This window comes from Prinia subflava, chromosome 13 (genome assembly GCF_021018805.1).
Source record: "Prinia subflava isolate CZ2003 ecotype Zambia chromosome 13, Cam_Psub_1.2, whole genome shotgun sequence".
Lineage (NCBI taxonomy): Eukaryota > Metazoa > Chordata > Aves > Passeriformes > Cisticolidae > Prinia > Prinia subflava.
The window spans coordinates 13,760,732-13,778,682 of NC_086259.1; the positions used below are offsets into that span (position 1 = coordinate 13,760,732).

The window sequence follows — 17,951 nt, forward strand, 5'->3', positions numbered from 1 at the left end:
CAGCAGGAGTGAAACACCAGATTTAGCTGCTACTCCAGCCCAAGTGTGTCTTTTTATTTAGTCATAAGTGCTGTGTGTTTGCCTTGCTGGCTGCATCTATCCAGAACAGTGCTGGACTAGACTGGGCTGTTGTGCTGCTCCTCTGCATCCCACACACACCCCATTTTCTTACCACCATTCTGACAGTGGTGTTGCAAGTTCCTTTTGGTCCCAGCTCAGTGCAGGCTGTTACTGACTGTGTGCAAGGGTCTGTATAGACTGTTCATTTGGCTGCTGCAAATGTGAGAGGTCTTAGCAAGATAGAAGATTGCTGGAAATATTTCCTTAGTTTGAGTGATCATCAGCTGGGAGACAGAGGCTGGAGGATGCTATGATCACCTCATCAGATGCCCAGAATGTTGAAAAGGGGATTTTCTCCTAGAAGTAGATGGTCCTTCTTGCTGAGCATCTCTGGTAATTTAGGAAAAGAAATTGCAGAGCGTGATTTTCTAACTCTTAATTGCCTGCTCCTCCCTCTCTCGTGCAAGCTGCAGAACCTGTGCCAGTAGCTCATTACTGCACAAAAGAACTCCAGCGAGCTGACAGACTGGGAACTTGTAGGGGAATTTTTTTTTGTTCTTGTATGGCTTTGTTAGGTTTTTTTTATTCCCTTAAAACATGACTCACCTGAAAAATTGAAGCTTTCCTTGAGCCTTCCATGACCACATAGTGAGGAGACATGGAAGCAATGCCTGCTTGTAGGGATGTCCTAGCATCTCCAATCATGGGCTCACCAGCAGCACTTGTTTTCTGTGCAGTGTTCAATCAGGGAAGGCTCTGAATCCCACATGCTGCATGTTAGGTTGTCCTGTATTGGTGGTGTATTTAGAGTGGGACTAAAGTATGGCAGAAATGAGGGGTAGTTTTGGAGGAAATGATGTGAAGTGGGGAGTGAGCTGTAGTTCACAGGGGGAAATAGTGTTAGAGCTGGAGTAGGGTTACAGTGCTTCCCTGTTTGAAGCATTCAGATTTTGTCCTTTCTCTCTCAAAAGCACATTGCCAACTACATCTGTGGGATCCAAACCATTGGGCACAGAGTGATTGTCTCAGACGTTCAGGAGAGTTTCATCTGGGTGCGTTACAAGAGGAATGAGAACCAGCTCATTATCTTTGCTGATGACACTTACCCCCGGTGGGTCACTACAGCAACGCTCCTGGATTACGACACTGTGGCTGGAGCAGACAAGTTTGGTAACATCTGTGTGGTGAGTGTGCCTTGCTGAAGTCGGGCCTTTTTGGACATATTTTTCCTTAAAACATCCATGATTTATTTTAAAAGAATGAGAATCTGTCATTAGCTAGAGACAACGCCCTGTACCATTGACTTGTTTTCATGGGGTGACTGTCATCATAGTGGGCTGCAGTTTATCTGTTTGTTAAATGAAGCAAATAAGTTAAAGCATCAGCAAGTCATAAACATATTTCTGAGGTGTCCAGTAATTTGTGTTTGTATTGCCTCAAAACTTACTGTCAATAAGCCTTGAAAAGAAGCTAGTTGCTGTGAAAGGGCCCATGAGAACTTGAGTCAGGGTTATCACTCTTACTTTTTCTGACTAAATCTCATTGCTGGCATTTAGCTTTCTCTGTCACTTCCTCTTCACAGTTGGCTTTGTCAGCCAACACTTCCCCACTTGGCTGGATTTCAGCAAGGGAGGAGGGAAGAATAGATGGTCTTTCTGGCAGAGCTTTGATCTCCTTCTGAAGCGTGCTCGGGTGCTTTGGAGTGCAGAGTTCAGCAAGTGGCAGATGCTGCGCCTGCAGGATTTGGCCAACACACACAAATCAGTCCTCTTGAGTTTTCCTGCCCCACATCCATCAAACTGTTTCCTTAGTGGAAACCACCTTCAGATCAGTTTGGCCATACCTCCCAGCGTGATCTGCAAGTGCCAGACCAGGCAGAGGCTGGTTGTGAGGCCCTGCCTGTGTTTGAGTGATGGGCTACTGGTCTTGATACCACAGTTGTTATATACCTGTAAAGGCTGTTTTGGAGAGGCACCTGGATGATTCTGCTCTAAATGTAGAGTGGTTCGTGCAGCCTTTCAGACAGCACAAGGCTTCTCCAGAGATAATGTGCTGCTTCTCTGCAGCTTGCTGATTCTTCCTTCCTCTTTCAATACAGGTGAGATTGCCTCCCAACACCAATGATGAGGTAGATGAGGATCCCACAGGCAACAAAGCTCTCTGGGACAGGGGCCTCCTTAATGGAGCATCACAGAAGGTAATACTTTGTGGGAAGCACATGGTTATTGTAGGAGAGGAATGCACTGCTTTTCTGTGAAGGCCTTTGCAGTGTTGTCCAGGATATGTATTGGCAGTTCTGCTTCTACACAATCTGCTGTGCTGTGGGTGATCTGTTTACACTGTTGCTGCAAGCCAAATTTCTGAAATCACAGCTGAAGCCTGTTTGGTGTGTTTGATGGAAGCAGCTCATTTTCTTTTGCTGCTTTCTCTCATTACTTGCATCCGTTTGTCCAGCTGAGTTTTGCCATCTGGTCACAGGTGGAAGGCACTTCCTCTCTAGAAAGGCATTTCAGAACTAGCAGTTGGCTGAATTTATTCTGCTTTCCTCTCTCAAGCCCTTTGATGCTTTTATATAAGCTAAAGAAAAAACATGCTTCTGTGCTTTCCTTTCAGGCTGAAGTGATTATGAATTACCACGTGGGAGAGACGGTGCTTTCCTTGCAGAAGACCACACTGATTCCAGGAGGCTCTGAATCCCTTGTTTATACCACCTTATCAGGGGGGATAGGAATCTTGGTCCCTTTTACTTCCCATGAGGTAAGCAAGCCCAAGCATGAGGCTGCAGTCCTGCTGCTTTTTGTGCACCCATCTGCAGCCAGTGTGTTAAATGTGCTGCATTCTCTGGAGGACTCTGCAGTGGCTGAAAACCTGAGCTACAGGAGAGCCTGTGGCTCCAGTGCAGAAGGGAAGAGAAGGAGTTTGCTGAGTCCTGCACTGGTTCTATAAAGAGTTGAAAGCATTCCTTGTTTTACTGTTGTTCTGAATCTGTTTCTGCTTTCAAGGAGCTTTGGGTGATTCAGAGTCTGAGGAGGGAGGAGTCCTTTGGCATACTTTGTGTAGCCTCTTAGCTGTTGGTCAGGCAGTGATGTTTCAAGTCCTGAGGATAGTACTCTGTTTTCTATTTGCTGTGGCCTCTTGGAGTAGAGGATGGCAAGAAATTCCCTGTTGGAGCTGCAGCTCCGTGCTGCACAGCTGTTCTGTGCCTCATTTCCTGGGAGGCTGATCCTGACCAGAGTGGTGCTTAGCTCTGCTGTGGGTGCTTCCCAGGTGGAAGGGTGAGGGGGTAGCTGTGACTTTGGCTGCCATGTGCAGGGCTGCTCTGGCAGAGTCTGGTAATCACAGAACCACGGAGTGGTTTGGATTGGAAGGGACATTTAAAGATCATCTCATCCAGCCCCAAATGGCCATGTAATGGCAGTGTTCCAGGCAGTGCAGGAGCACCTTCTGGTGGGTGTTGTCTTGCCTTGCTAGCAGTGCTGATGTGTACCAAACTGTGCTGTTACCAATCCTTTATCTCCCCAGGATCACGACTTCTTCCAGCATGTGGAAATGCACTTACGGTCTGAGCACCCTCCTCTGTGTGGGCGAGACCATCTCAGTTTCCGCTCCTATTACTTCCCGGTGAAGGTAAGCCCTGAGCACGTGGAATCCCCTGCTCGTGGGGTGCAGAGAGTTGCTGTGGGGCATAGAGCTGCTTTGAGGCTGGCAGAAGCAAGGCAAGGTTATTGTCTTGAACTAAGGCAAGGGTGCTGTTCAGTGGGGAGAGCTGTAATTACTGTCAGTAATGGCTTGTGTAGTGCCTGTGGCAGCTGGTTCTTAAACAGTTGTGTAATGAGAACAGTACTTAGCACTTAAAACATTTATGTTTCGCTTTCTTAGCTCTTGTAATGAGCCTCCTGAGGGTTGGTCCTAAGACCCAAGCCCAGAGGTGTGCTGTAGCTGCACTTCTCCACTTCCCACAGCATCTCCTTTTTCCACCAGGAGAAGCAGCATTACATAGCTGTTGGTGTGGCTGGGTCAAACTGAGTGCTGCCCTGGGTTATGGTTTTTCCACCACCACTGGAAAGGGAAATCTAAATTCAGAAACAGCTGTTCCTGCCTATTTCTGCTTTTGAGGAACTGTTAGAAGCTGTGAACTGCTAAATGCTCTGACCAGATGGATCCCAGTGGTAGCTACTACCAGAGTAAGGAGTGTTGAGTCAGCCAGAACACTGTCTCAGCAGATGGAGCTTTCTAGGTGCACAGGGTGGCGGTGGTCTCGATGAGCTTGAGGCTGATTTGCAGCATACACAGCCTCAAAGGTTGCTCCCATTTGATTGAAGCTGCCTTTGTCATCACTCACAGCCTCCCCCAGCCTTTCCAGTGCAGGGCTCAGACCCAGGCAGATCTCTCTTCCTTTCCCTTGTGTGATTCTTCAGCTGCACCCAGGCCTTTTGGGTTTCTGTTTCGTTAATCAAGCTGGCCAGTAATTAATGTGATGCTAACTGCTGCTATTCAACAGATGAGGTCACCGAGCATGGTCTTGTTTCCAGGACAGGATTAAGAAACTCCTGGGAACAAACTGTTTGTGGCCATTTTTCCCTGTTTAGGCAGGGTTCAGTGCTTCTGTGTGGTTTCGATTCAGTTCTCTCCTCCTTGCCCCTCCAGAACGTGATTGATGGGGACCTGTGTGAGCAGTTCAACTCCATGGAGCCTAACAAACAGAAGAATGTGGCCGAGGAGCTGGACCGGACCCCACCCGAGGTGTCCAAGAAGCTGGAGGACATCCGCACGCGCTACGCGTTCTGAGCGGCAGCTGGCAGGGGCAGGAACGCTCGCGGCTCCTCTGGGTGTCCTTCCAGGCACCACTGTGGAGGAGGAATGTGTGCTTTTTTCCCCCCCTTTTCAAATATTGGTTTGGTCCTCTTGGTTTTTGTTTCAAAGTAATGTGACTCCGGTAAATACAGTATCAGCTATTAGGTTTCCCAACACATCCTGCTGCCTATGTGAAGGCTCCTGACATTGCAGCTTCTGGCCAGAGCAGTTCTCTCTTGGGAAGTGCCCAAGGCAGGATGCCAGCTGACCCTCAGCCCTGTCTCCTTGTCCTCCCTTTCGGATGGGAGAGTCCCAGGGTGTCTTGCTGAAAGTTCTGTAGGGCAAATCCAGCTGAGTCTTTGTTGGGCCAAGTAGGGTTTGTGATTTCCCAGCATTTTAGAAAAGGAAAGAGCTGTGGCATGATTCAGGATTACCAGGCTGCTCTTCTAATAGCCAGTGGTGAGCTGCTCTGGGCTTATGCTAGTCCAGGGAGCAGCCAATGGGAAGCTGGCTGTGTGGAGGGTGTAACTGTCACACTTGTCTTGAACGTTTTCTTCTGAATTGCAAGGGGGTTTTTTGGACTCGCCATTTCTGACTGTTTTCCCTGTAAATAGAGTTTTGTACAATGTTGACTCTCTTGGGGGTGGGGAGGAGCGAGGCCTGAGTCTGGGACTTGATTTGTTTCATAATAACTTTGGCAAGAGAGTGTCTCCAAGCTGTGACTGTGAGCAGCACATGAAGAATAAAAGCCTGTTTTTTCACTACCCTGGCGCTGGGGCTCTTCTCCGTTGTGGCAGCTGCTGCTGACCTGAGCAGGAGGAGGGGGGAGGAGGAGGAATACAGAAATGTGCACACCCTGAGCCCCTGTGCTCCTGCAGGCCCCTCACTGCCCCCCTGCCCTGCCTGGAGCTGGTCCCTGCTGCTTGATCTGCCCTGAGACACACACAAAGCAGGCTGTGGAGAGAGGGAAGTCATTTCTGCAGCCGTTCCAGAGTATGGCTGCACATTGGGGGTCCTGTGTTTCCTGGTGTAGCAGCTGCAGCTCTGGGAGGAGCAGCTGGCTGCCACGAGGGCTGGGGAAAGGTCTGTGTCCCAGAGGCTGCAGAGGCTCCCAGCTGGAGTGCACCCACTCAACAAGTGCTTCCTGCTTCTGCTGGGTTGCTCCTTTGTTACTGCTGCTGATGGGGACTGAGAGCCTGTACCATCCCGGTAAGGATGCTGCTCCCCACTTGGGGCTTGGAGAGACGGGTGGTCCTTGATGCCTGTGCTCCCTTTGAACAGCTTTCACATTCTCTGGTGCAGGCGCTGTGTGGGGTGAGGGCAAACACGCCCTCCTGCCCTGTCCTTTGCACCCTCCTCTCCCCTCCTGCCTTGTCTGGCCCTCGCAGCCTGCATTGGCAGGGGCTTACACGCAGGGCTGCACCCTTTGGCTCTGACAGGGCACGTGGAGCCCCACCCTGATGGCAGAGCAAAGGGCTTTGTGCTCCCTTCCCTGGGCTGAGTGGGGGCAGCTGTGTCAAGGGAGAGGCGAAGGGGAGCTGAGCTTTGTGGGGTCCAGCTTCTGGCATGCCATGGGCTTAAAAGCGCTCACCCTGTGCTCCCTGTCCCTTGTCCTCCCTGAGGCAGTGATACTTTGAGGGAGTGAGCACTTCCAGCAGAGCTCCAGTGACACTTGGTATTTGTCATGCTGGTGTCCTGAAAGTGAAAGTGGGGGAGGGAGCAGTCTTGAGATGTTCCCAAACTGGTTCCAAGCAGAAGATTTTACTTCCTCGGCTGTGCCTGGTGAATCACCTGCTTCCAGTAAAAGGCAAAGGCTGGGAGGGACCCATTCCCAGCCATAAGGAGCTGGGGGCTTGTGGGGAGCTGCCTGAGCCCCCAGCTCTCCTTCACTGGGACAATGAAGGTTTCTCAGTGAGGAACAGGAGCGGGGTCCTGCTGCCGTGTGGGAGCAGAACTCCTGGGGCTGTGCACTGGAAGCTATTTGCCTTGGGCTCATCCCAGCACTGATTTCCAGGCAGGAGCAGCCAGGGAGAGCAAACCGCCCCCAGCACAGCCCTGCGCAGTTCCGCACTTTCTCTTCCTCGCCCCATCGCGGCTGCCAGGCTGCTGAATACGTGGGCAGGGAATGCTATTAAATGGCTTCCTCCAGCGCCTGCAGCAGCTGCGGGCGAAATCCCTGCGGACACCTGAGTGAGGAGCTGGAGCAGCTCCTTCTCTGCTTAGAGCTGAGCATCTTGTCCCCTGACGAGTGCTGGGAGGGAGGCAAGGGCCGTGCCCAGGACGGTCAGGACCAGGAGAAGCTTGGCAGGAGCACGGACGGCAGTGGCCCTGACTCCATGCCAGGGGAATCCCAGTGTGCTCTCACAGGCAGAATTGCATTCCTTCCCACGCGTTTCCCTGGGAGCACTGACCTACTCTTTGATAGCCAATCCCTCTTGCTGACCCTTTGGATGCTCAGCAGCCCTGAGCACAGGAACAGTGGCTCTTCCAAGGGGCTCTTCAGCATGATGTGGGGGAGGACAATGTCCCATGTCCCCTTGTCCCTTGCTCCTGGCAGGAGCTCAGCCCTGAAGCATCCTGAGAGGATGACGTGGGCTTGGGCCAGAGGGAGCAGAGTCCTCCTGGCCTGGAGCCAGCCAAGAATCCCTCAGCCCCTCCGGGAGTAGTGCTGCCTGCTGGGAAGGCACTGGGCTGACTCCCACTTTGATTGCCCCAAAACGTGCCCATAGGTACTCAGCCCAGTAAGTGCCCCTGGACCCCTGGCCAGGAAAGCCCAGCACCCTGGGGATGCCATTGCACCCCAGGGAACCTAGGGCTGTGCAGAGTGGCCAGCTGGGCCCCCCAGGGGCCATGTGGGCACCTGACTGGGGTGGGAGGGTACCCTGCAGGGATGGCTCAACATCCTGAGGAGTGGAGGAGACATGCACCATGGTTAGACCAGCACCCAGGAGCTCTCTGCTCTGCAGTGAAGCACCCTGGGGAGCAGGGAAGGACCCAGCAGGATGAGCCAAGCACCCTGGGGACACTCAGTTGGATGAGCTGAGCACACTGAGAGTGCCTGGCTAGGTGAAACTGAGCTGCTGACCATTTCAGGACACCCCTCTCGGGCTCGCTGAGCACCCCCGGGGACACCTGCCTGCAACAGCAAAGCACTCAGAGGAACAGGGAGATAAATCGCGAGGGTTAGTCTGCACCCTGGGGACACCCAGCTGGCTGAGCCGAGTACCCTGAGGACACCCAGCTGGGGCAGCAAAGCACCCCGATGAGCAGGAAGGCACCCACGAGGGTTGGCCAAGCACCCTGGGGACATCCCAGCCTGGGCTACCTGCCTACCCTGGGGACACCTCCCGCTCTCGCTCCCCACCCTGGGGACACCCACCCGGCTGGGGTAGCCGAGCACCCGCAGCGGGGCAAGGCCGGTCTCTCCCGGGCCGTGCGGGGCGGTCGCTCGGTCCCCTCTCCCCGCCCGGCCCCCGGCCGCCGCCCCGCCCGTTCCCCGCGCCGCCGCCCCCCGCCCGCCTCCCGGGAAGCGCGGGCACGGCCCCGCCGCCGCCGCCGCCCGCGGTGGACGCGTCCCGCGCCCGCGGCCCCGCGCGCCGCGCCAGGTGGGTCCGCGGGGGGCGCGGGGGCGGCCGGGCTGCCACGGCCCCGCACGGGGACGCGACCCGGCCGTGCTTGCTTGGGGACACATTGCAGGGACACGGCACCGAGGTCCCTTCACTGGGGATTGTGGGTGGCACCCCTTTGCGCTGGGACGCTGCACGGCGCCTCGGCGTGGGGGCACGGCACGGCACACGGCACGGCTGCTTTTCGTGGGGACACGGCATCGCGTGGGGACACAGCGTGGCCCCCCTGGCACCGGACATGGTGTGGGGATGCAGATGGGGCCCCTTCCGTGCCGGGATATGGCTTGGACACAACACACCCTCCTTCGCAAGGGGACACGCGGTGGAAGATGTGGCACAAGGACACGCTATGATCTCCTTTCACAGAGTGGGGGCATGGCAGAGCCCCCTTCACAGGGGTGTAGGGACACGACACCTCTGTGTGGGGACCCAGCATGCAGTGGCTTGGCCATTTCACCAGCCCTGTCCCCAGCGTTCCTCGGCTGAGGCCGGACTAACTCACGGCTGGGATAACGGGGCTGGGTTTATCTCCCTCCTTCCCTGGAAATCCCCTGAGGGTGTCATCAGGGAAGCCCTGGTAGCCCTGCCCCAAGCCGGACAGAGGCATACACGGCTCCACGGCCACCCACAGTCTTTTTGCCCGAGGCTCGTGCGGGGCTGTCCCTTCCCCACCGGCCCCGGGGCTCGGAGCGGGTGTCCTGCCCTGGGGCTGCAGCCGGGGCTCTCTTCCCCCAGATTCCCTCTTGCAGTCCGGGGGTGCTCCTGCACCCCTGCAAACACATCCCTGCCAACAGCCTGTGACGGCCTCGGGACCTGCTGCCTCCCTGCCACCAGCTGGAGAGGAGAAGCCAGCGGGGACTGCTGGGAAGGGGGACTAACCCCCCATCCATGGCAGGGAGCAACTGCCCGGGGCTACCGGAGAGCAGCCAGTGCCCGGAGCCTACACCTGCCCCTGGGCCCCATACCATCCACACCACTGCCCTGGAGGCTCCCGGTGAGCCCCAGCCATGTAGGCACAGCCTGGGGCTCCACTGATGGCCACCATCAACATGCAGCAGGGCTACGCTGCCGTCCTATGTGAGTACAGCTGGGGACAGGGGGGATGGCCTCAGGAGTCACCTCAGGGTGTCCCTGAGGGGGCTGATGCCGCTGGCTTTGGCTGCCCAGGTGTCCTGGCCATGCTGGGGCTGGAGGCCGCGGCGCCGGGCGAATGCGAGCTCACCCGCCTGCTCCAGGACAAGTTGCAGTACGAGATGCGCCTGCAGTACATGGTAACCCCAGCTTTGGGAGGTGGGGGGGACTTGTGGCATTGCAGGGCCCCAATTTGCTCCAGGGGGGACATAGCGGGGGCAGCACCCACTGCTCTACAGTGGCTGGGGGCTGGGTGCTGTGGTTTTTACCAGGGACAATTTGTGCCAATTTGTGCCCAGAGCTACTTCTGCTGGGGGTTGACCACATCAAAGGCCTTTTGCACTGGCTCCCTGGTGTCATGCTGAGGCTGGCAAGGATGTGCCCATTACTTTGCCCCTTGCCAGCCCCCATGCTCTTCCTTACCTTTCCAGAAACACTACTTTCCCATCAACTACACAGTCCAGGTCCAGTACGAAGAGGTGCTGAGGCCGTCCAACATCACCCGTCTGGTAAGAGGGTGGCAGGGGAGAGTCCCGTGATGGGAGCACTCCAGGGACCCTCGGGGGCTGCATGGCTCTCACCCTCTTGCCCTTTAGCGCAACGGGACAGTGTCGGAGGCAGCTCTGCGGTACCTCTGGTTCCATGTCAGCTCCCAGGCAGTGCTGCGGATCCGTGAGGTGCTGCCAGAGAAGCACCCATCCTGGAAATACACCCAGGAACTCTGCCAGCTCTTCGATGCCCTGGGCGAGGAGTATAGCAAGTACCGGCAGGTGAGGATCCCCCTGGCACCCCAGGCCAGCTGCACGCCACACTCGTGTGCTGGGAGGACACACGCTGAGCCACGAGCAGCGGGAGAGGAAAACACTGGCATGGGGGTTTTACCTGCGTGTGGGTTCTGTGAAGGACTGACAGGGACAGGGTACAAGGACAGAGGCTGAGAGCGGGTGCGGGCTCTGGGGCAGTGCCTAAGGAGGGCTGCACATCTGGCATTGGTGGTTCAGTGGTAGAATTCTCGCCTGCCACGCGGGAGGCCCGGGTTCGATTCCCGGCCAATGCAACGGTGGAATCTTTTTCTTGCCTGCAACTCGTGCCCCTTGGGAGAACGGGACTGTCACACCCGCCGACCTCCGTCACGGGGTGACACTACCACGGCCGGCGGCTGTGGGGGATCAGGCAGAAGGTGCCCAGGAATTCATCCCTGTTTTGCAGGGGCGGTCCTGCCTGTCTGCCCAAGCCTCTTGTGCCTCGATGGAGCTGCTGAAGCAGTTGCATTTGGGTGCTGGATGTGGGTGGCCTGTCACGGCTGGGTCCTCAGTGTGGACTCGAAATGTGGCCGGTGTGTCCTGTGCCACGGGACAGGTTCTGCAGCCCCTCCACGGAGAGAGGGAGCTTTCCTGAGCTGTCTCATCAGAGGTTAACTCGGAACGCTGCTGACAAGCCCTCCTTGCACCTTGTAGGTTTGTGAGGAGCGGGCAGAGGCGTTCACATGGGCTGGAGCCGCGGTGTGAGAGCTGTGCTGGGGTGCTGTGTGAGGGCGTTGAGGGGTGCCAGGGCCTGTCGGTGGTGCTGGCAGCCCGTGGGTTTGGGAGTGTGGGGGAGGGCTGGGGCAATCTGCACATCTGGCATTGGTGGTTCAGTGGTAGAATTCTCGCCTGCCACGCGGGAGGCCCGGGTTCGATTCCCGGCCAATGCAACAGCTGCATCCTTTTGCACCCTGCTGTCCTTTGGCGGCTCCGGGGTGCTCATGGAATAGCGCAGCGGTGCTGCCCTGCGGCGCTCCCGGGGGGCTCCCTTGGGCATCTCTGTCGAGGCGCTCCCTCTGCGTCTCCCCTCGGGGCTGACTCTGTGCGGGTGCTCAGGCCCCGAGGGTGGCAGCTCTGCCGGCAGTGGTATCCTTGGCTTGGTGGCACTGGGGAGCAGTGAGAGGAGATGGTTTGGTGAGTGACCAGCTTGGCTGGATGGCAGGGAGAGACACTGGCTCAATGACACCGAGGGGTGCTATGTCAGTGGCAGTGAAGGGCTAGGTGCTGGTTCCTCTCACGGGTGCCCAGGCCATGGAAGCAGATGGCAGCTGTGGGCAGTTCCACATCTGGCACACGTGGTTCAGTGGGACAATTATTGTGCTCCCTCCTCAAAATCTAGAGTTTGGCTCCTTGTCAGGGCAGCCCAGTGTCCTGCCTTTCAATTCTGCAGCCCCTAACCCCTCCACCTGACTTGGACTTCAAGCACCCATGGGTTGCTTGTGGCTGGGAGGTGCTCCTGCACCCCAAGGCAGTTGCATTTGGGTGCTGGATATGGCTGGCCTGTCACAGCGGGGTCACCAATGTGAATCTGAAGTGTGGCTGGGTTGTCCTGTGCTACAGGGCAGGTTCTGCAGCCACTCTGAGGAGAGAGGGAGCTTTGCTGGGCTGTCTTATCAGAGAGTTAACTCGGAAGGCTGCTGACAACCTCTCCTTATTGATGAGGCAGCAGAAGCGCTTCCATGGGCTGGAGCTGCAGTACCAGAGCTGTGAGGTCGGGTCCCCTTTGTGTGTGTCTGTGTGTTGGGGTCCCCTCTGTGTGTGTGTGCCCATCCGTGTTCCTGTGTCTGTGTGTGTGGTGTGTTCCCAGCCAGCAGGGCCTGCCCGCATTGCACTCACCCAGCTGGGTTTGGACCGTGGGGCTGTGTGGGGAGGGTCGGGAAGTGCTGCACATCTGGCATTGGTGGTTCAGTGGTAGAATTCTCGCCTGCCACGCGGGAGGCCCGGGTTCGATTCCCGGCCAATGCAGCAGTTGTGTTCTTTTGCACACTCAGTGTGTCTGGGGCAGGGCACGGGCATTGCCCTGCGTGCCTGGAGGGGTTATACACCTCTCCAGCACTTCTCTCTCCGCGTGTGGATGTGAGGAGTGTCATTGTCGGTGGAACAAAGCCAGGGCACCTTGGTGACCCCCCCGGGCACTTGGTGGTAGAGAGGGATCCTGCCTTATGGGTAGTGACTGTCCATGGCTCACTGGCAGAGGTGGTAGTGACACTGGTTTAGTGGTAGTGACAAGGGTCTTTGGCTCGGTGGCAGTGAGGCCCAGGACAGTCAGGCCTGCATGGGTCTGGGGGTGCTGCCATATCCAAGAGGCGGCTGCGTTTGGGTGCTGGATGTGGGTGGCCTGTCACGGCTGGGTCCTCAGTGTGAACCCGAAGTGTGGCTGGGTTGTCCTATGCCACAGGGCAGGTTCTGCAGCCCCTCCACGGAGAGAGGGAGCTTTCCTGGGCTGTCTCATCAGAGGTTAACTCGGAACGCTGCTGACAAGCCCTCCTTGCACCTTGTAGGTGTTGTGAGGAGTGGGCAGAGGCGTTCGCATGGGCTGGAGCCGCGGTGTGAGAGCTGTGCCTCACAGCAGTGTGAGGGTGTTGGGAGGTGCCAGGACCTGTCGGTGGTGCTGGCAGCCCGTGGGTTTGGGAGTGTGGGGGAGGGCTGGGGCAATCTGCACATCTGGCATTGGTGGTTCAGTGGTAGAATTCTCGCCTGCCACGCGGGAGGCCCGGGTTCGATTCCCGGCCAATGCAACAGCTGCATCCTTTTGCACCCTGCTGTCCCCTGGGGGACCTTGGTGACATCCTGGTGCTCTGTGCCCGCAGACAGATGTGGAGACAGTGGTGGCCGACCTGGTGAAGCTGATCCACAGCGCGGGCGCTGAGAGCCGGAGCAAGGCCGTGCGCCCCAAGGCCCTGCTGGACAACTGCCTCAAGGTCATGCGGATGCTCTATGGGGTGCCCTGTGAGTTGGGGATCAGGGTGGGGGCCTGACCTTGGCAGGTGCCACACAGGGGGGCCCTGTCCCACACCATGTCACCTGTTCCCTCTGTCCAGGTCGGTGGGAGTCCACCTAACCCTGTGGAAGACCCCTCATTCGACACCTCCTTGACCTGGAGCCTCGGATGCTGCCTCTGCTCTGCTCCTCCCAGAGCCCCATGGGCAGATCCCAAGGAAGGTGCAAAGGTGGGACAATGCCACTCCTTCCAGGACCAAACACAACCCCTTCCAGAACTGTGGGACTGTTTATGCCTGTGGAATCTTGTCTATCCGAAACGTCTGGCACCCTTTGCATGGGTGTGGGGTCAGACACAGCCCCCTGTGGCAGGCAGCTGTTGGGGGCACACACAGCCCTCCTTGCCCACAGGGCAGGTGAGGGCATCACCCTGTTTCTCTCGATTTGTATTTTTTCCTCAGCTTTCATTAAACACCAGTTAATTCTCTAGCATTGCAGCTCAGCTTCTGACTGGGTCCTGGGAGCCTCCAGTCTTACCCGAAATAAAGGACCAGCAAACAGAACCCCACTGCCTCCACTGCCTCCTCCTTTGGGGTGTCAGCCACCTCCTCACCGCTGTGGGGGAGAGACTCACTCTGATAAAGGGACTCCTGCCAAGCTGTCTCTGTCAGCCCCGGCTGCTTCCCCGGCAAGGAAACATCTGGATTTGTTTGTTGTGCTTGGCGGCGCAGTGCAGGCGGCACACTGGAGGGACTGGGGCTGCCTGGCTGCCTCCCTCTTCTACAGCTTACTTAGTTACCTTCATCAGCTATTAGAGACCTTAATTGGTGTGTTCATGGCTTAGGCTCATGAGTTCATGGGCACTGCAGCATGAGTGGAGGAATATCTTCCTCCTCCTCCTCTTCCTCCTCCTCCTCCTCCTCCTCCTCCTCCTCCTCTTCCTCCTCCTCCTTTTTCTTCTCCCTTCATGCCTAGTGATGATTCCTGTTTATATAAAGCCCATGACAGCTCATATAAAACCCACCAGTGATGATCCACTGCTTGATAAGAGCTTTAACTAGAGGGACCCTTTCTCCCATCCCTGCTGACTTTAACAGAGCCCCTGTGTGGTCCAGGGACCCACCTGGGGCTGCTTCAGCCCTTGGGACTGAGCCCCAACCTCCCACTCCCTCATGTCAAAAGTGGGAATGATCCTTCATTCTCCTCCACTGTGGGAAAACAGAAGCTGTCCCTGCAAAATTACCCCTGCCAGGCTTCACAGAGCATCCCCACAGCAATGGGCTTGCCAAAACCCTGTGTGTCCAGCCCACTTGAGATATTGTGCATTTTCTTCTGATCCCTCTTTTGAGAGATAGCTTCAAAAATGTCTGCTGAGAGCCTCTACGGGAATGCACTCACAGGATGGAGAATGGGAGCCTGTTTACAATATCTCCTGGTGCACTGTGAGGGATGGTTTCAGGGAGGGTCAGCCCAGAATGCCCTGCCCAGGTCTCAAAAGACATTTTTAGGCATGTGCTGAGACTTGGGAGATCTCCCACTGTGAAAGCCCCCAGATGCTAGAATAGGAAGAACCTTTGCTGGCCTTGAACCAGCAAGAAAAACGCCTCACAGCATCCTTGGGGTGGGCATGGAAAGGCCAGCTGTTTTTGGGGTTGGCAGACTCAGCAGGACAAGGGTTGAGTTTGGGGGCTGTCTGGGATGTCCTATAAGCAGTGTGGCTTATGGCCTTAGAGTGAGAATACCCAGGGGATTCTCCTGGCTCCAGGGGATGCCTTGGATTCAGGCCACACTTGGAGCATCCTTCCTTCTGCTGCCCTGGGCCCAATCAGCACACCAGGCCATGGGGGCAGTGAATCCAACTCTCATCTTCCAACCTGTGCATCCCTGTATCTATTCCCCTGACCATCCCCCCCTCCCTCTCCAGAATCAGAGTGAGCCTGGAAATGGCAATTAATTCACTTTAATTAATTATTTAAGCTCAGTGGGCATATGCTGCTCTCACCAGGGCAGCCTCTGGCCTCTCCAGTCCCAGAAGGTGCCATTGCTTGTGGCTGAGAGCTGGGCCAGCAGCTGCAGGACGCCCCGCACGCTCTCCTCCAATGTCACCGGGCCCTGTCGCACCCACGGGCAAGGGAAAAAGTGAGCCAAGATTCTCCATCCCAACACTCCCAATCCCACCCGTGGTATGGTGGAATGCCAGCTCCATCTGGGTTGGTTTGGGAGCAGCCAGAGATACTCCAGCAGCCAAGAGATGAGGCTTTGCACAAATTGATTGTCCCTCATTTGAGTGCTGAAAGGACGGAGGTTAATTTTTTCATTCCTAATTAAAAAGTGACTTATTTGTCAGCCAGAACAGGGTAAGGGACAGCCAAGTGCAGGACTGGGGTGCCCTCTGCTGACACATCATCAGGATGGGAAAGGAAATAAAAAACAGGGAAGAAATTGGATGGTTTGAGGGGAGAGTCTGGAATTGTCCCCTTGCAGTGGTGGCACAGCCACTGTGGGACCAAGGGACTGCACAAATATAGGTGCACGGGGAAGGGATGTCCATGGTCAAGGATGCCTCAGGAAGGGATATTCATGGGAAAGGGATGTCCATGGGAAGAAATGCCCTATGAAGTGGTTCCCATGGGAAGGGGTGTCTGTGGGAGGGAATGTTTCTGAGAAGGGATTTCTTTGTGAAAGGATGACCCTGAGAAGGGATGTTCATAGGAAGGGGTGGCCTTGGGAAGGGATGCTCCTGGGAAAGGATGGCCCCAAGAATGGATACCCGTGGGACCTTGCTGAGCTAGGATGGCCATGCACTTCCCATCACTCACCATCCCCTGCTCCAAGGGAGGTGTCACATGTCCGGGATCCACAGACACACAGAGGATCCCGCTGCTCCCGTACTCCAGGGCCAGGCACTTGGTGAGCATGTTCAGAGCAGCCTGGGAGGATAAATTCCCCTCCTTACCATCATGGTCTGGCAATGCCATGGCCAGTGCTGGAGGTCCTCCTCTGGGAGGAGGTGACCCCCAAATTCCTCCCCATCCTCTCAGTGGAGATACCTTGCTGCAGCGGTAGCAGATGTCCTGCCTCTCCTCCCAGGCCTCTGCAACCTCGATGGAGCCCAGGATGCTGGAGATGTTGATGATGGCAGCTCTGCTGCAGCTCATCTCACGCTGCCCTTTGGCCTCAGCCGCCTCCTTCAGCAGGGGCAGGAAGGCCTGCAGGGGATGAGATCTCAGGCATCACCATCCTCTTCCTCCCTGTTCCCAGTGTCTGGGGCAGAGGCTGCCCGTGTCCTCACCTGGCTGGTCTGCAGGGGCCCGATGGTGTTGGTGGTGTAGACGAGGCTCATGTTCTCTGCAGTCTCGGTGGCCAAGGTGCTGTGGCGCGTGGTGCTGGTATTGTTAACCAGGAGATTGATGCCAGAATTTCCCACCTCCTCCCTCACCCTCCTGACTGCTGCCTTGATGCTGTTGGGATCTGTCACATCTGCAAGGGGACAGGAGGGTTTGGGGACAGGCTGGTGGCCACAACCCTGGCAAGATGCCGTAGGACATGGCAGGAGGCAACTCCCAGCCATTGAGTGTCACCCTGGTCCCATCAGTGACCTGGTTGAGCTAAGCCAAACCAAGGGACTCACCTGCTTGGTGGCATTTCCTGGAGCCACCCACAGTGGCAATTAAATCTTAAGCTTCATCCCATTCCCGCCCCAGCACTTACCTAAAGGCAGGATCATGACGTTGGGAAAGCCCAAAGCCACCTCATTGACAGCCTAGGTGGAGAAAGCAGAGGGAGAGGGCTCACTTGGGAGGTGGCACCTGCACCTGCCGGGGTGGGAAGAGGGTGGCCCCTCATGTCACAGCTGACAGGTTACAACAAGATCCAGTGGGAGCAATTTGAGATGAGTTGCTGCATCTGCACCTGGCTGAGCCCAGCAGCTTCAAAGCTCCCAGCAGCGATGCCCCCGGCACAGGGGCTGCCAGCAACCCCCCCTGCACTCCCCATCATGCACATACCTGTGCCAAGAGATGCAAAAAAAGTAAATACATACATATTTAATGCATTTATAGGTATTTTTAATATTTAGTACAGATATATGTATTTTTGTTTTATATCTGTATATCTATATTTATATACACATATATTTTTCCATTCCATTCATAGTGCAGGATGCTGGCACTCAGGCTCCAAATTCCAGGTGGGATTGTGGCATCCCCAGGCACCCATCCCAGAGCTGACTCCCTCCTGCTCCCCCCACGCCGGTGCCCTCCCTACCTTGCCCTGGGGGTCCAGGCAAGCAGCGAAGATGTGCCGAGGCGGGCTGGGCTGCTCCAGCAACCCCTTCAGCAGCCCCAGGCCCAGCCCCCCATCGCAGCCGGTCAGCAGGACACTGCCCACGCTGAGCCCCTCCATCCCCGCTGCTCTCCACAGCCGGTTGTGCTGCCCCAGCGAGGTTTGGAAATCGGCCTCGATAATCCGGGAGGTGGCAACGCTGCGGGTGCTGCTGGGATGGGTGGAGGCAGGGGACACCGCCTGCACCGCCTCTCCTGGAGGGGATGGGGCAGCAGGACCTTCCTCTGCGTCCCAGGGTCACCCACTGCCTTGA

At 56.4% G+C, this 17,951-nt stretch overlaps 3 protein-coding genes and 4 non-coding genes across 8 annotated transcripts in view; 6 read left to right on the plus strand and 1 right to left on the minus strand.

The window, feature by feature from the left end:
* Window positions 1-5,618, plus strand: part of SF3B3 (splicing factor 3b subunit 3) — a 29,290-nt gene extending 23,672 nt beyond the window's left edge. The window contains exons 22-26 of the mRNA XM_063411000.1: window positions 1,032-1,244; window positions 2,159-2,257; window positions 2,674-2,817; window positions 3,583-3,687; window positions 4,708-5,618. Coding sequence (XP_063267070.1) covers window positions 1,032-1,244; window positions 2,159-2,257; window positions 2,674-2,817; window positions 3,583-3,687; window positions 4,708-4,848 — 702 coding nt within the window. The 3' untranslated portion in view covers window positions 4,849-5,618. The remainder of the gene's footprint in view (window positions 1-1,031; window positions 1,245-2,158; window positions 2,258-2,673; window positions 2,818-3,582; window positions 3,688-4,707) is intronic.
* Window positions 5,619-8,341: 2,723 nt separating this feature from the next.
* IL34 (interleukin 34) lies at window positions 8,342-13,917 on the plus strand. Its single transcript, XM_063410781.1, has 7 exons — window positions 8,342-8,459; window positions 9,216-9,557; window positions 9,648-9,751; window positions 10,043-10,120; window positions 10,208-10,381; window positions 13,225-13,363; window positions 13,456-13,917. Exons 2-7 carry the CDS (start codon window positions 9,515-9,517, stop codon window positions 13,473-13,475), a joined length of 558 nt encoding a protein of 185 aa, XP_063266851.1. The 5' UTR covers window positions 8,342-8,459; window positions 9,216-9,514; the 3' UTR covers window positions 13,476-13,917.
* On the plus strand, window positions 10,598-10,668 carry TRNAG-GCC (transfer RNA glycine (anticodon GCC)). The gene has a single exon. It is a non-coding gene; the product is annotated as a tRNA-Gly (tRNA).
* TRNAG-GCC (transfer RNA glycine (anticodon GCC)) lies at window positions 11,234-11,304 on the plus strand. The gene has a single exon. It is a non-coding gene; the product is annotated as a tRNA-Gly (tRNA).
* On the plus strand, window positions 12,309-12,379 carry TRNAG-GCC (transfer RNA glycine (anticodon GCC)). Its single transcript has one exon. It is a non-coding gene; the product is annotated as a tRNA-Gly (tRNA).
* Window positions 13,082-13,152, plus strand: TRNAG-GCC (transfer RNA glycine (anticodon GCC)). Its single transcript has one exon. It is a non-coding gene; the product is annotated as a tRNA-Gly (tRNA).
* Window positions 13,918-15,318: 1,401 nt separating the features above from the next.
* LOC134557531 (C-signal-like) lies at window positions 15,319-17,947 on the minus strand. 2 transcript variants are annotated; one of them, XM_063410633.1, is made up of 6 exons: window positions 17,621-17,947; window positions 17,066-17,117; window positions 16,647-16,834; window positions 16,405-16,563; window positions 16,174-16,284; window positions 15,319-15,466 (listed from the first exon to the last, which is right to left on the minus strand). In XM_063410633.1, the coding sequence occupies exons 1-6, from the start codon at window positions 17,756-17,758 to the stop codon at window positions 15,353-15,355; spliced, it is 762 nt and encodes a 253-aa protein (XP_063266703.1). In that variant the 5' UTR covers window positions 17,759-17,947; the 3' UTR covers window positions 15,319-15,352. The 2 variants fall into 2 exon arrangements, with proteins under 2 accessions (XP_063266703.1, XP_063266702.1); XM_063410632.1 differs by having other exon boundaries at window positions 15,345-16,284.
* Window positions 17,948-17,951: the final 4 nt, after the last annotated feature.

Coding starts and splice junctions, on each gene's coding strand:
- IL34 (XM_063410781.1), top strand. CDS start 9,515: ATGGCCACCATCAACATGCAGCAGGGCTACGCTGCCGTCCTAT. Junction 9,558..9,647: donor GGGCTACGCTGCCGTCCTAT/GTGAGTACAGCT, acceptor TTGGCTGCCCAG/GTGTCCTGGCCATGCTGGGG. Junction 10,121..10,207: donor CGTCCAACATCACCCGTCTG/GTAAGAGGGTGG, acceptor CTTGCCCTTTAG/CGCAACGGGACAGTGTCGGA.
- LOC134557531 (XM_063410632.1), bottom strand. CDS start 17,758: ATGGAGGGGCTCAGCGTGGGCAGTGTCCTGCTGACCGGCTGCGATGGG. Junction 17,118..17,620: donor GCCTGGACCCCCAGGGCAAG/GTAGGGAGGGCA, acceptor TTCTCCACCTAG/GCTGTCAATGAGGTGGCTTT. Junction 16,564..16,646: donor GGCCCCTGCAGACCAGCCAG/GTGAGGACACGG, acceptor CATCCCCTGCAG/GCCTTCCTGCCCCTGCTGAA.